Source organism: Bidens hawaiensis, unplaced genomic scaffold (assembly GCF_021521415.1).
Source record: "Bidens hawaiensis isolate Kalapana, Puna unplaced genomic scaffold, B.hawaiensis_p1.1 tig00018483_1, whole genome shotgun sequence".
Taxonomy (NCBI): domain Eukaryota; kingdom Viridiplantae; phylum Streptophyta; class Magnoliopsida; order Asterales; family Asteraceae; genus Bidens; species Bidens hawaiensis.
In genome coordinates this window covers 395,326-409,510 of record NW_027492791.1, presented here as the reverse complement: position 1 = coordinate 409,510, position 14,185 = coordinate 395,326, and the positions used below count along the sequence as shown (strand labels likewise).

Below are 14,185 nucleotides of genomic sequence, written 5' to 3'. Positions count from 1 at the left end.
GTATATCGATTATTATGGTTGTTCACCATTCAAAGGGATTTTGCTTATCCATGGAAACAAAACAGCTTTTGAGACATGGGGCTCCATTTTTTAAAGGTAAGTTTTAATAATATAGTCTTTACAGCAAAAGTTTTGTTTTAGCTTTATCATTGATATATGCACCGATCAGTCGGTGTCTCGATGGTTGAGTGTTATGTGTTATCAAGTCGGGTCTCAGTGGAAGCAACATCTCTACTCTTACAGGGTAGAGGTAAGGTTGTCCATATTTTACCATTCTCTGATTGTCCCGTGAAACAATTAATTTGGATGATTGAATTTCATATAAAACAATTAACTTGGCCAACATGCAATGGGGTGAAGGCACAGGAGGGGTTGTTCCCTTGCGGGATTGGAAGGCCGGTGCTTGGCGTGAAACTCCTTGGTGGTGCTGTAAGCCAGGATGCGGGGTTTATCAGCAGTTTGGCTATGAAAAGGGCATCTAGCGCTGTGGAACTGATGAGCTGTTTCCCAAGACTTCGGGATCCTCAATGCGAGCTTCTTTTGCTTCGCTCATGTATGGGAGTCGCCAAGCTTTTGTTCGGTTTGAGAACATGCCAACCTATGTATGTGGGGGAAGCTGTTTCTATATTTGACAATGGTCTTCGAAAGGCGATTGAGGACATCGTGGTTTGTGGAGGTCCGTTCTTTGGGGATCTCCAATGGAGGTTGGCATTACTTCCGATCCGTTATAGGGGGTTGGGTCTCTGTTCGGCCGAGGATGTATCTACATATGCTTTTGTGGCTTCGAGAGCACAGTCGTGGTGTTTGCAAGACCATATTCTTCGGGGTTGTGATATTTGTGGGTTGGACTCTGATTATGGGTGTGCGATGGATAGTTTACGTACTTCACTTCCAGATTTTGATCTTAGCGGGTTCTCTAAAAAGGACACCGCCCCCCCTAAAGCCCAACATGTTGTGGCGAGTGCCTTATTTAGTGGAATCGTCAAAAGTTTAGAAGTGAAGTTTGATCTATCCCCTCGCCAAAATGCGGTGTTTGAATGCCTTCGGGCTCCTCGGGCTCAGGATTTTCTAACAGCCATCCCCATTGAAGGATTAGGCCAACGTATGTCGGGTTTGGAGTATCGGGCTATCCTTAAGTACCGGTTAATGATCTCTATGTTCTCGACGGATGAACCTTGCCCAATTTGTCGCAAGGTCTGTTTGGATTCTTTTGGTGACCATGCGGTGCATTGCAAAGAATTGTATGGCTTTAAATACAGACATGATCTAGTTAGGGATGTTCTGTGTGATGTTCTTAAACGGGCAGGGATTTCTACTAAAAAAGAGACCCCTGTTAACTTTCTCACGGATCCTATTGAAGGGAGGTCTACTTTACGACCATCTGATATTCTTGTGTTCGGGTGGGCAGGGGGAAACACGCCTGTGTGGATCTTACAGGAGTGTCTCCTCTTGTTGGGCTCAGGGACCGTGGGTTTGTTGTGGGTCAGGCTGCGTTGAAGGCTGAATCGGGCAAAGTTGTTAAACACGAGAAAGCTTGTTTAGATAATCAACATGTCTTTCTACCATTTGCCTTTGATACATTTGGTTTTCTGGCTCCAGAGGCTGTGAAATTTTTGAGTAGGGTTCAGCGCGTCGTACACGGAACCTCTTCAGCTTCTAGGTCCCAAAGCTTCGTTTTTAGCAGGATTGGCTTTGCTGTTCAAAAGGGGGTTGCGGCGCAGCTTGTTGCCCGTTTGCCTGCCACTTTATTGTAATCGTTTTATAGTAAATTATATAAAACTTCGATTGTGATGGATTCAGAAAGAAAAAAAAACTTATTAGTTTATTACCGTGTGTCAGTGTCGGGTTTGAAGAAGGGCAGGGTGGTTGACAACCCTCAGCCTGGTTACCTGGTAGGCCCGAACTTTTTTTTTAAATGTAAATATATATTTTTATGAAAAAAAATATATGTAATTTAATGTTTAAACTCAATTACTCAACTCATTTAAGCCAATTTTGATAAAAAAAAATTTGCATAACCCAAATCATATCCAAGTAAGCTCATTTAAAATTTAATTAGTTTGTTGAATTAGGATCAATCTGAATTTAACTTAGTTTGTTGTTTTCAGTTTGGATTTTGGGTTTGTGTTTATTAGTTGGTTACTTAGAGCCTAATTGAACCAAATATATTTAGAATATTTTTCTAATAAGCTTTAACTTTAACTCCTTGAAGTCTATCTACACAACACAAGTGACATTTTGTATGATCTTGTTGATTAGCACGGTATTCATGAATTTCTGTTAATTTACCGATAACAGGTTCTCATTGTAATAAAAAAAAATTGGCTATGGAACCTTTAACTAATTGGTAGCACTTCATTTTCAGAAAACAATACATCAAAAAACCACAATCATACACCATCATATGTCCACCACAAGTCAAGTTTTACAACTCAATGTTTGAGTTACTCAAGTTATTCTTGTCCCAAATTCACCATTGTGGAAAGACAACATAGGAATATAACAAAGGCAAGGTTTTACACTTTCTTAGGTGCGCGAAAAGGATAAGTTATTTACGAATTTTTATAGCATGTAAACAGATTTATGCAAGGAGAAGAAGATCAAACTTGGAAACAGACACTTATGTACTAATGGAGCCCGGTAAAGCCGAAGAATTTGTGAATGAGGAAGAACTAAGAGATAGATTGAAGGGATGGCTCGAAAATTGGCCAGCCGGATCACTGCCTCCTGACCTTGCAAGATATGAGTCCATTGATGATGCTGTTTCGTTTCTTGTTAAGTCGGTTTGTGAACTTGAGATCGATGGAGATGTTGGCTCGGTTCAGTGGTATGAAGTTAGTTTGGAGTGAAAGTTATATTGATTTTTACTACGGTTATGTTGTTAATTTGTTATCGTTGGTGCGTGTAATTGTGACCCGCAGGCGAATATTCGAACACAATGAGATTAGGATAACCAAGATTTTTATGTGTCATAAGCTTTAAATCATCTAATGGTAAAATATTCAATCAAACAAAACAAGATTCTAACCAGGGCCGTCTTGGATGGGGAGGCAGTGAGGTTGACCGCCTTTGGCCCCCGATCATCCCATAGGCCCGAATTTTTTTTTTTTTTTAAATTATATGTATTTATATTTTATTAAAAACTGTATTAAACAATACCGAATAAGTTAGGCCTAAAATCCAAATCATATACAATACTCAATTACTTTTTATATATGAGTTATTGACTTTATATTTAACTTAGGCTCAAATTTATACTCGCATTCGACCCAAAATCTTTTAGCGATTCTTGGAGACGGCCCTGATTGTAACTTTTTAATAATATATAATAAAACCCATGTGAGCAAATCAAGATTTCAACTTCTTAAGCATTAAATCATCTGGAAATTGATAAAAGATTCAATCAAACTAAACAACATTCTAAATTTATAAAAACATATAATCAAACCCATATGAGAAATATTCATCAAGTTTTAAGAGCACCCAGATCTTGAAACCTGGAACCTTGCCCCTTATGCTCTTGATTTCGAGCAGCCGATGGCGGTAACCGAGCCGATGATTTCATGGACTTGGTTTTAGCAAGAAGTCCTTTGGAAACAGGGGACATGATTTGATCAGTTGGGCTTTTGTACCTACACAAAGAGGTTAAAGATTCAAACTTTAGTATCAAGAAAGATATACAGTTTCAAATCAAGAATTACCAACAAAAAAGTTAAAAAAATTCAAACTTTATTACCTGAAAAGATTTAATTTATCAAATCAAGAATTACCCAAAAAAGATTGTAAATTCAAGAATTACCCGCAAAAAAGTTAAAAATCAAATTTTATTACCAAGAAAGATTAAAATTATCAAATCAAGAATTAGTGAATTACCCACAAAAAAGTTAAAAATTCAAACTTTATTACCAAGAAAGATTTTATTTATCAAATCAAGAATTACCCACAAAAAGGTTAAAAATTCAAAATTTGTTACCAAGAAAGACTTAAATTATCAAATCAAGAATTACCCACATAAAGGTTAAAAATTCAAACTTTATTACCAAGAAAGATTTAAATTATCAAATCAAGAACTACCCACAAAAAAGTTAAAAATTCACACTTTATTACCAAGAAAGATTTCTATTTACAAATCAAGGTTAAAAGTTTGCTACTTTGCCAAGTCTAACATGTCATGCTTAGTAATGTTACGACTGACTCCAAAATCTATCAATGTATTTTTTCAAAAGATTGAGTTCTGCATTTCAAAAGGGGCTTGCGGCACACCTTATTGCATGTTATATGTCTTGATGTAAACATTATATTTTATTAAGAAGTGAAGTATTTAAAAAAAAATACCCACAAAACTTGACTTACATTTCTGGAATGCTTTCGGACCGTAAGACGAATAGGGGTCCCGATTTTAGCCGAACCATAAGCCGGAGTCGAAGAATTCATCATAAGTGGTTGAGGTGGTGTTGGTGGTGAAGGTGTTGATGGAGATCTTTGATCCATGGTTAAGAGTTAGTATAAGATTGTGTGTGAGATTGAATATGGAAAGATGTGGGTTTTAAGGTTGAAGTTAGTGGGAATAAAATGCTAAGTTTTGATTTATTTGGAGGGTTTTATTGGTGTATGTGTGGAAAAAGATACAATAAGGGCATAAAAGTATTAATATATTTAAATGACCGTTGGTGGAATATTGTAGTGGGTAACGGTTCAATTTGGTGTGTTTGACTATTGTTTTATATGATAACTCTTGATTTATATATGATCAACTATTTTAACTATTGTTCTAGTTTCTGAAAACCAAATAGCTTGATCTTAGTAATCTTAGTATTGTTCCATGCAGTGGCGAAGTTTGGATGAAGATGTCAAGGGAGCGGGACGAAAATATGCATTAAAAAAACTGTAAACATAGGGGGCTGGGATTAAATTTTCGATTGAAAACGGGTAAATTTGCACTACGTATAAAAAATGTTGACGAAAACGGGTAAATTTACACTACTACGCAAGAAAACGGAGGGGGCGGGGCACCCCTGGCCCCAACTATCATTCGCCTCTGTCTCCATGTACAATATATTTAGCTGTTCAAAAATAAATAAAAAAAACATTCACCAAAATAGCTTGGATTTATTTTTTTTTATATCATTTTTTAAGTTAAACAACTATCCTTGGTGAACACTAACACGTTTTTCGCTTTCTGTATGAACCAAGGCCAGTCGTGGGGCATGGTGGGTGACGGTTACAGACTCGGTCTCCCATTGAAACTTCGTAATTTTAAAAAAATTGTTTTATATATAAAAAAGTTGTATATAACCAACGATCACAAATTCAAATCACAACTCACTAATTCATTCAAGCTCAATGGCCCACTTTAGAAAAAAACAACTTTCATGGTGAAACCTTAGTCGCGATTCTTAACGATTATTCACTTTTAATATAAGAGTTTTTAGGGTTTATATTTTACTTATGAGCTCATTTTTATGCTCACCCCTAGCTCACAAAAAATCTTAGTGCTTCTTGGAGACGACCCTGGTATGAACTAAAAAACAACGTACAAGATAGACCTACTAAGTAAATATTTTAGATTAATCTAAACAACTAAACCATTTTACAGCATCCACAACGCGAAAACTCACATATTTTCAAACTTTATGTCACCTTATATAATCTCTCTTGTTTTCTCTACTCTCTTTTAGACTTTTATGTAAGTCATTTGATGACATACGTAAAACTTGGATATAAATGACCTTGAATTTTCTAGTTTTTAAAGCTTGACTTTTATTTTTGAAAACTCAGCAACCAAATTACAAAGTGCTGTTTCAACACCTTGCAATACGGTTTTTCAACACCATGGCCCGAGATTTACTAACGGTCCAAGCTTCCACGGTAGCTTCGGAAAGTGCTTTTTCTATAAGTGGTAGGGTGATTTCGATAAGGAGGACTCGATTAACACCAAAGGCGGTTGAGATGTCGATTTGCTTGAAAGATTACTTGGATGCGGCGGAGAGATGTCAACACATACGCTCACTCGAGGGAGAATTGGATTACGAAGCCGAAGTGTACCAGGACGAGGTTGAAGCCGGATTGACTACCCCAATGACCGAAGAAGAAGCCGAACTAGATGAACTCCTACGCGATAGTTCTAGTTCGGGTTCGGGTTTGGGTTCGGGCTCGGACGAAGAAGATTAAACGCAGCTCATCAAGACATATATTAGTCATATTTAAATAAAATATAACCTAGTGGGCGTTTGTATTTAATCAGCTACGTATGTAACCGTTTGTTTCAAGACTTAATCGTATGATGTTATTATTATTATTATTATTATTATTATTATTATTATTATTATTTTTCTTCCAGTTATGTACAGGGCATGTTATCATAACAGATTGTTATGGGCCATTTATTATGGTTATTATCATGAAACAGATTGCTTTACACAGGGGCAGACTACCTTAAATATGCATATAGATGCTACTAGTGTAAATTTCAGCAGGGGCAAAAAGGTAATTAATTGTGCTGGTTCATTAAGGTAATGGTGTAAATGCAAGGGCAAAAAGGCAAGTCCTCCAACGATGATGAACATATTTGTGCTATCTCATTAAGGAAACAGTTCATGAACGGAACAAATGAACTTTCTTGTGTTCACTCATTTATTAAACGAACGAACATAAACGAAGTTTCCACCGAACGTTCGTTTTGTTTAAAGTCCTATTTCCAATATGCAGGCTGGTTTTAAATTCCTTGTTCACGTTCGTTCATTTATTTCATAAACGAACTTTCCACCGAACGTTCGTTTTTTGGAATTTAAAGTCCTATTCTGCAGACCGGTTTTATAGTCCTATTTTGCAGACCTGTTTAAAAAATCAGTTTTAATAACCTGTTTTTCTAAAACAAGTTTAAAAAATCAGTTTTACTAACCGGTTTTTTTAAAACCAGTTACAAGACCAGTTTTAGAAACCGGTTCGGTTTTTTTAAAACCAGTTACCAGACCAGTTTTAGAAACCGGTTTTAATAACCGTTTCTTTTTAAACCAGTTACCAGACCAGTTCTAACCGGTTAGTAACGGTTAGGGTTTTTTTACTGCTGAAACCGGTTTAAACCGGTCACGGTTAAAAAAAACCGGTTTTTTTTGTTACATAAAAACCGAACCGGTTAAAAACCGGAACCGGTTTTCAAAAATAACTGATTTGTACACCTCTAGCCTCTCGCATGCAAAGCGAGCACCCTACCATTTGAGCTACATCCCCGACTTGTTTACATTTTAACAAGCTAAAATAGTAATACGTTCCAGACACATTCATGTAGTATTTTTTTGAGTTATGCTGAAATTATTACCTACACCAATTATTTCCTTACTGTCAATAATAACTCACCGAATCTAATTATTCATCTGGATAGTTTGATCAAAGGCATTATCAGTATTGAGAAATAGGGCTGTTAATTGTGTTGGGTTGGCGGATTAATGGGTTATTGGGTTTCGGATTTGTTTGTTGAGATTCTTCGACCCTAGCCCAATCCATATATATATTTGTTTTGACCCATTTAAATTCGTGTCGTCTTCGATTTGTGTATCGAACACAAATATGAGTTAGGGACTTAACAATTTAAACAATTACTTATTCTTATTTATATAAAACATTTTAGTAATTTATGATATATTTTTAATTGTATTTGTGTATCTATCTTTCATTCTCAACTACCAAACTTTATTTACCTATTTAGTTCAAGACAGAAACAGTAGAATGATAATAGTTAGAGAATAGACATTTAGTTTTAGTAAAATAAAAACGTTGGAAATGAAAAGTAGATAAAAGTAATTTAAAAAATTTAGGTTTACTTATAGAAATGAATAGACATATGAAAAAATAAAAATCAAAGTGTATAACTTTAGAATTTAGCAACTCTTGTCTCTAAAATTAAAATATTAACTTTTTTAAAATTCTTAAACAAGTTAACAGGTCAACCTACTTTTTACCAGGTCAGGTTGACTTGTTTTTTAAGCAGGTTGGATTTGGGTTGACTCATTAAAAAACAGGACGTGTCAGCCGACCTAAAACCTTTTTCTAAATTCAAATTGAGGGTAATAATAATAATAATAATAATAATAATAATGGACACACTTTATCAAAAAAGATGACACTTTGATGACAGAAATAGCTGAGCCAAAGCTGAATAAAATAACCATGTGAATATTTCAGGTTTTATTTATACCACACACCATGCTCACGAGTCACACACTAATGCCACTTTCATTTTCAAGTTATTACTTTCATGCTACAAAATTCACTGTTGAGTAACACACTATTACAGTTTTTTTATTTAGAATAATATAGGAATTTGTTCACAGCACATAAAAAAATCATTAGATTATATTAGTGTAATCTTGTGTTAGTACGGGAGGTTAATTGTCGTACTTATAAAACTAAGATTTTTTTTGAGTTATTTTTCTTTTAGTTTGAGTCTGACAAGAAATTGTATAAGTTAAAGTTTATAGGATTATAAATAGGAGTTGGTTGCAATCCAAGTTAATCACCACCATCAATAATACAAACGAGAATTAGATTCATAATCTCCGATTACCACTTTTAGATTAACCATCACTTATAATACGGTTTTTTTTTTAAATAAAAATTTTGAATTAAACTTGCACCAACATTCTACATCAAGATGTTCATTACTTGGTTAAAAACTAATCGAGCCAAAATCAATCGAAACCGAACCAAATAAAGTTTTCAGATTCGTTTTCACAAAATCTTGTTTCAGTTAAAACCAAATAACAAATAATAGCAATTTTTGTGATTTGTCATTTAAGTATTTAACACCAATTCAATTACAGTTTTAGTGAAATCTCATTTAGCCTAACACCATGGTAAAAAGTTATCAGGTTTAAATAGTCGTAAGCAAAAAACAAACCTATTGGACTTAATTTTCGTCCTCGAGTCAATGAGGCGGGTTGTTGGGCCGACTCATCGAGCCTATGATGAGTTCGTGTGTTGTTTATCAAGTTGAGCACGTGACTTGGTTTACATGGAATAAATTACTTGGTGAGCAAGTCAAGCAAATGACTTGGACAACAAGGAATTATTTATTAATTATTATTTAAATATGTTTTTTCTAATTAGTATTTGAGTACGATAAAGAGTTTGTATTCTAGTCTAATTAGGTTTTCATGTTTAAACTAGTATATATATCCGAGCTTGTAGATTATATCATTAAGTGAGTTAAAAGAGTTTAAGAATTGTAATTTTCGAGCTAATGAGAATTACAAAGATCAAGCTTATGATCTAAACTATTGTTTTGTGTTTATCGATCCTGGCCACCAAACTTCAAAACCGAACCCAAATCCAACATTCTTATTCGGTTTTGCCAAAAAAAAAATGGTTTTATTCATGTCAAATAGGGGTGTAAACGAACCGAGCCTTAGCTTGTTTAGACTCGAGTTTGTGAGTAGTTCTTCAAGCTCGAGCTCGATTAAAGCTCGACTCATTTATTGTTTATTAATTATTTTCCTAATATTTATACATAACTTTTCATACTTTTATATAGTAACATTATACATATTTGTTACTTATTTTATCACAAATATTGATATAATAAGAACGGTTATAAAAGTACATGTTTATTATATTAAATAGAAATTAGATACATGATATTCTTGTTTAGGCTTACGAGCCGACTAGAGCTCTACAAGCGAAGCTCAGACTCATTTATTAAACCACCTTATTTTTAAGCACGGGCTCATTTAAACTCAACCAGATTCAAGTTTTAATGAGCCGATTTCAAGTAGTTAACAAGTAACTCGTCTCATTTACACTCTGGTTTCAAACCGAACCAAACAAATTAAAACCGAAACCAATTGAATTTAACATTATATAAAATAATATAGAGTTTTCACTAAGTCTGTATCACACTATTTGTGTCCCAAACATTTCTCTTATGATCAATTCAAGATTTTAAGACAACCAACACACTAACTTTAATATCAACCGTTGGATCTTTCTCAATATCCACATCAATGGCTACAAGCACCACGTGGACAGCATAAACAACAACACAACCGACATGTCTTTCCACCAAGCCTCAGCCTTGGAACCAAACCAAACTCAGAACAATAAGTTTGTTACATGTTAAATGTTTAACAGCTTTTTATAAAATACATTGCCCACACAGTTACAGTGTGCATAAACAAGGTGCATTCATCTGGTCCTGTTTGCATTTGCAAACAAACTGTTGATCTTGATCTTCATAAGTAAGAAACTCATATTATTATTATTATTATTATTATTATTATTATTATTATTATTATTACATCATTTTCATGGCAATAGTTTCAAGATTTTGTGTTCTTGATGCAAAAGTTTTAATTTTTACTTGGTTTCTTGATTTCCATAAGTAAGAAATTTATATTATATTATTTTCAACAAACCAATCAAAAAGTTAAAAAAATTTATAAACCCCTTTTAGTTATTTCTTGAATTGTAGCTTCTACACACCATTTTCATGCAAATGTTTTCAAGAATGTGTGTTATTGATGCAAAAGTTTTAATTTTTACTTGATTTCTTGAACTCCATATGTAAGATATTTATATTATTTTAATAAGCCCACCTAAAAGTTGCAATTTTTTAAGCACCCTTTTAATTATTTTTCAATACTAGCTTCACTTTAGCTCCAACACACCATTTTCATGCAAATGTTTTCAAGATTGTGTGTTCTTGATGCAGAAAGTTTTAAATTTTACTAGTTTGAGTTGCCCCAAATTGACAATTTGTGTTCTTTATTTTCAATTTCTTTAGTTTTAATTAGGGTTTTCTTGATCATAATGTTTGTGTATGACCAAAGGGAATTTGGTTCAATGGTATCTGGTGGTGTAATAGGTGCTAGGGTTCAAATCCTGCATTAGACGGGCTAGGTGGATTTAGGAGTAGAATATTAGCTTTTCAAAAAAGAAAAAAAATATGTTTTGTGTTTGACTTTTTAATTGTTAATTACTTAATTGAGGTTTTTCTTGATCCTAATGTTTGTGTTTGAACTTGTTAATTGATAGTTAGGGTTTTTCTTGATCATAATATTTGTGTTTGAACTTGTTAGTTGATAAATTGATCATAATGTTTTTGTTTGATAAATCGAGCCGAGGGTCTCATCGGAAGCAGCCTCTCTATCCTCATGGGGTAGAGGTAAGTCTGTCTACATCTTACCCTCCTCAGACCCTACCGTAGCTTTGCTATTGGTGGGATATACTGAGTACGATGATGATGATGATGATGATGATGTTTTTGTTTGATAATTAAGTTTTTTTTTTCTTTTAATGTTTTGTGTTTGAAGTTTGAATCTCTTAACTAATTAGGGATGGCTCAAAATGGATTTGGAAACAATGGCATACGTGTTCGTGATCCATCTCAAATGTTCGTGTTTGGTGACACGAATTGGGGTCGCCGGTTTTCAAAACGAGTGAAAGATTCTCAAGAATCTGATGGTTTGTTGACCAAGAACAAAAGTCAACAAGTTGGGAACTTTAGTAAACCCTTCATAGTCAACCAACCTAAAAAGTCTGACAATAAGAATTTGCGCAATAAAGATGATAACTTGTTTGCAAGAACAGAGAATTCGCACAATTTTATTTCGTTTGCGGTTGCAGAAGCTTCTAGCAGTGACGAAAACCAGCCTTATTTCGGCTCAAGTTCGACTAGTCAAAGTGAAAGACCAACTGTAAACACCATTGACCAGCTTCGGATCACTCGACAAATGGTAACTCAGTATATCATATACATAATTACATACAGAACCACAGAACCATTCGAATTATTAACGCCACGTTGACGTGAATATTTGCAGGGTCATTTCAAGAAACCATCTCAAAGTCCCAAATGTGTAAATAGTCAGCTTCCGAATCGAGTTACAGTCAAGAAAGAAGATGGTCAACAATGGTCAACAGGGCCAGCAAACATATGGTTTGGTTCACATGTGCAACCGAATGAACTGATTATTACTGTTACCGAATCTTGTGAGCTTCCTAGTACCTCATACGCATCGAATAGAAGAATTCGAAAACGTTCCAGTTCCAATACTCGTTCTTTAAGTTCAAAGAAAAGAAGTACCCGAATTACAAAACGTTCTGATGCGCGTTCTTTAAACTCAAAGAAACGAAAGCTTTCAGCTTTTGGACATTGTCCGTGGCGTAAAGAAGTGACTGAAGGATCATTAAAGCTGCATAATATCAGGTGTATAATGTTTCATATTTTATAAATAAAGTAGTTAAAATGATTCATAAATCTTAAATGTTCATGTATTTGCAGCACTGCTGAAGTTGAGTGGGCGCGTTGTGTGGCTCGGGTGCCCGGAAAGGTATGATTTTTAAATTTTACCGGCTTATATGAAATTATGAATGATATAATCGTGTATTATACTAAACTCTTTAATATCTAACCGCAGTTGAAAGAATTGGGTGCGGTGACAACCGACCCGTGTTCGATAATTCACCATAAAAGAAGACTTAGTTTAACAACACATCTTATGCAAATGTTATTTCAACCTCCACCAGCTAATGTTGTTGCAGAAGATGCTATTACACATTGTGATGTTGTGGCATATTATGGTTGTAAATTAGCACTAGGTGGCGCGTGTGGTTTATGCGCGTAAGTAGTGTTATAATCATTTTAACTTGTTTTGTAGATGTTAGTTTAATTTATTTATTTTTTCTTGAGTTTCTTTACAGTTCAGCAGGGAAAAATATGGCTTCTAAAAGCAGAAGTGATCAGGATCTTTTTAAAGTTATTGAAGGATTCATGGAAAGATCAAAGAGGCTGGAAGATGATTTTTTAAGGTAAAAAATAAACCTTTAGCGCGCACACACATAAATATACAGTACCGTCTCCGAGAATCTTTATTTTTTTTTGGGCCGAAGGAGAAAAAAAATTTGGGCCTTAAGTAAAAGGGCTTTTTTGCTAGGTCTAAACAATTAAAATATTTAAATGGTTAAATGAGCTTACTTGGTTATGATTTGGGTTGTGTAAAAATTTTTTTATATAAAAATAGACTTAAATGAGTTTAGTAATTGAGTTTGAACATTAAAAATACATAATATTTTCATAAAAATATATATAAATTTGAAATAAAAAATCGGGCCTAGTGGGGTGACTAGGCCGTGGACCGCCTACCACCCTGCCCTCCTATCAAATTCGGTCATGCACATATATAATGAGTTGATTGTGGAACCACGCGTTTTACATGTAACAAAATCATTTAAAACTCATTTGTACATAATAGTTTTTGGAACCTTTTTATGTGTTTTAAGTCGTTTTAATAAAGAAAAAATTTAAAAATAAAAAAAGTTTATTTATTTTTTACAAAAATGGATTTTTTTTTATTAGAACGCCTTCTAAATGTGTTTATATGCAAAAACTCAAAAAAAATAAATTAAAAATGAACTTTTTACATGTGAAAATGAGTTTTTTATGAATATTTTACATGTAAAACACACTATTCCTCAGGCCCTCACTTTTTTGCCCTCTATATAATATGTGTGTGTATATATATATACATATATATATATTCATTGTAATATTAAAATTTTGATGAAGGTTGGAGAAAAAAAGGTCATTCATACTTGATGTAATAATGGGTTTACAACATTTGGAAAGATCTTCGTTCCTCAACCGTTTCGCTAAGTACCATACTCGAAAACCAACGGTTAGAGGTTGCACGTCATCATCGGCTATGCCAAAACTATATCCTCAACGAGACGTCAAAGCGATTTCAATGCCAACGACCTTACCAGAAGCGCAAGACTGTCTTTTTCTATGATATCTAGGGGGGGATATGGTCTTATCTAACTGTATGTACTTTTCTTGCTAGTTTTAATGTTTGTAACTAAATCAAGTGTGACAAAAGTAGATAATGGTTTTTGTACATATTAACCAATTTTGGCAGGTGTTATCAAGAAATGTGGTTCTAAAAAGATTCTTGATATTGGGAATCTTGTGTTTTGTCATCTCAAGTCACATGTTTTGGTTTTGGTTTTGGTTTTGGTTTTTGTGTGATAATGGAAGCATGTGAAGTAACAAGATTGGAGAAAGTGTTAGTGTGATTCCTTGTCAATTCAATGCTCATTGTCGTGTTCATTCATTAACTTTAACAACAAACGATCAATTATGAACACAATTAAATGAATGGATTTTCTTGTTATTCGTTAGTTAAGAAAATTA

General features: G+C 34.1%; 2 protein-coding genes across 2 annotated transcripts; both read left to right on the top strand.

Moving 5' to 3' along the window:
- Positions 1–16: 16 nt before the first annotated feature.
- On the top strand, positions 17–2,967 carry LOC143556162 (protein CHLORORESPIRATORY REDUCTION 7, chloroplastic-like). The gene is made up of 3 exons (XM_077045568.1): positions 17–96; positions 2,366–2,508; positions 2,580–2,967. The coding sequence occupies exons 1-3, from the start codon at positions 51–53 to the stop codon at positions 2,847–2,849; spliced, it is 459 nt and encodes a 152-aa protein (XP_076901683.1). The 5' UTR covers positions 17–50; the 3' UTR covers positions 2,850–2,967.
- Positions 2,968–10,127: 7,160 nt separating this feature from the next.
- LOC143556183 (uncharacterized) lies at positions 10,128–13,942 on the top strand. The gene is made up of 7 exons (XM_077045584.1): positions 10,128–10,232; positions 11,329–11,729; positions 11,817–12,202; positions 12,278–12,326; positions 12,414–12,616; positions 12,697–12,804; positions 13,562–13,942. The coding sequence occupies exons 2-7, from the start codon at positions 11,331–11,333 to the stop codon at positions 13,782–13,784; spliced, it is 1,368 nt and encodes a 455-aa protein (XP_076901699.1). The 5' UTR covers positions 10,128–10,232; positions 11,329–11,330; the 3' UTR covers positions 13,785–13,942.
- The last annotated feature ends 243 nt before the right edge of the window (positions 13,943–14,185 follow it).

Excerpts from the sequence above, each read along its gene's own strand:
- LOC143556162 (XM_077045568.1), top strand. The coding sequence starts at position 51 with ATGGAAACAAAACAGCTTTTGAGACATGGGGCTCCATTTTTTAAAG. Across the intron at positions 97-2,365 it reads TGGGGCTCCATTTTTTAAAG|AAAACAATACATCAAAAAAC; the intron begins GTAAGTTTTAAT and ends CTTCATTTTCAG. Across the intron at positions 2,509-2,579 it reads AACATAGGAATATAACAAAG|ATTTATGCAAGGAGAAGAAG; the intron begins GCAAGGTTTTAC and ends GCATGTAAACAG.
- LOC143556183 (XM_077045584.1), top strand. The coding sequence starts at position 11,331 with ATGGCTCAAAATGGATTTGGAAACAATGGCATACGTGTTCGTGATCCA. Across the intron at positions 11,730-11,816 it reads TTCGGATCACTCGACAAATG|GGTCATTTCAAGAAACCATC; the intron begins GTAACTCAGTAT and ends GAATATTTGCAG. Across the intron at positions 12,327-12,413 it reads TGGCTCGGGTGCCCGGAAAG|TTGAAAGAATTGGGTGCGGT; the intron begins GTATGATTTTTA and ends ATCTAACCGCAG.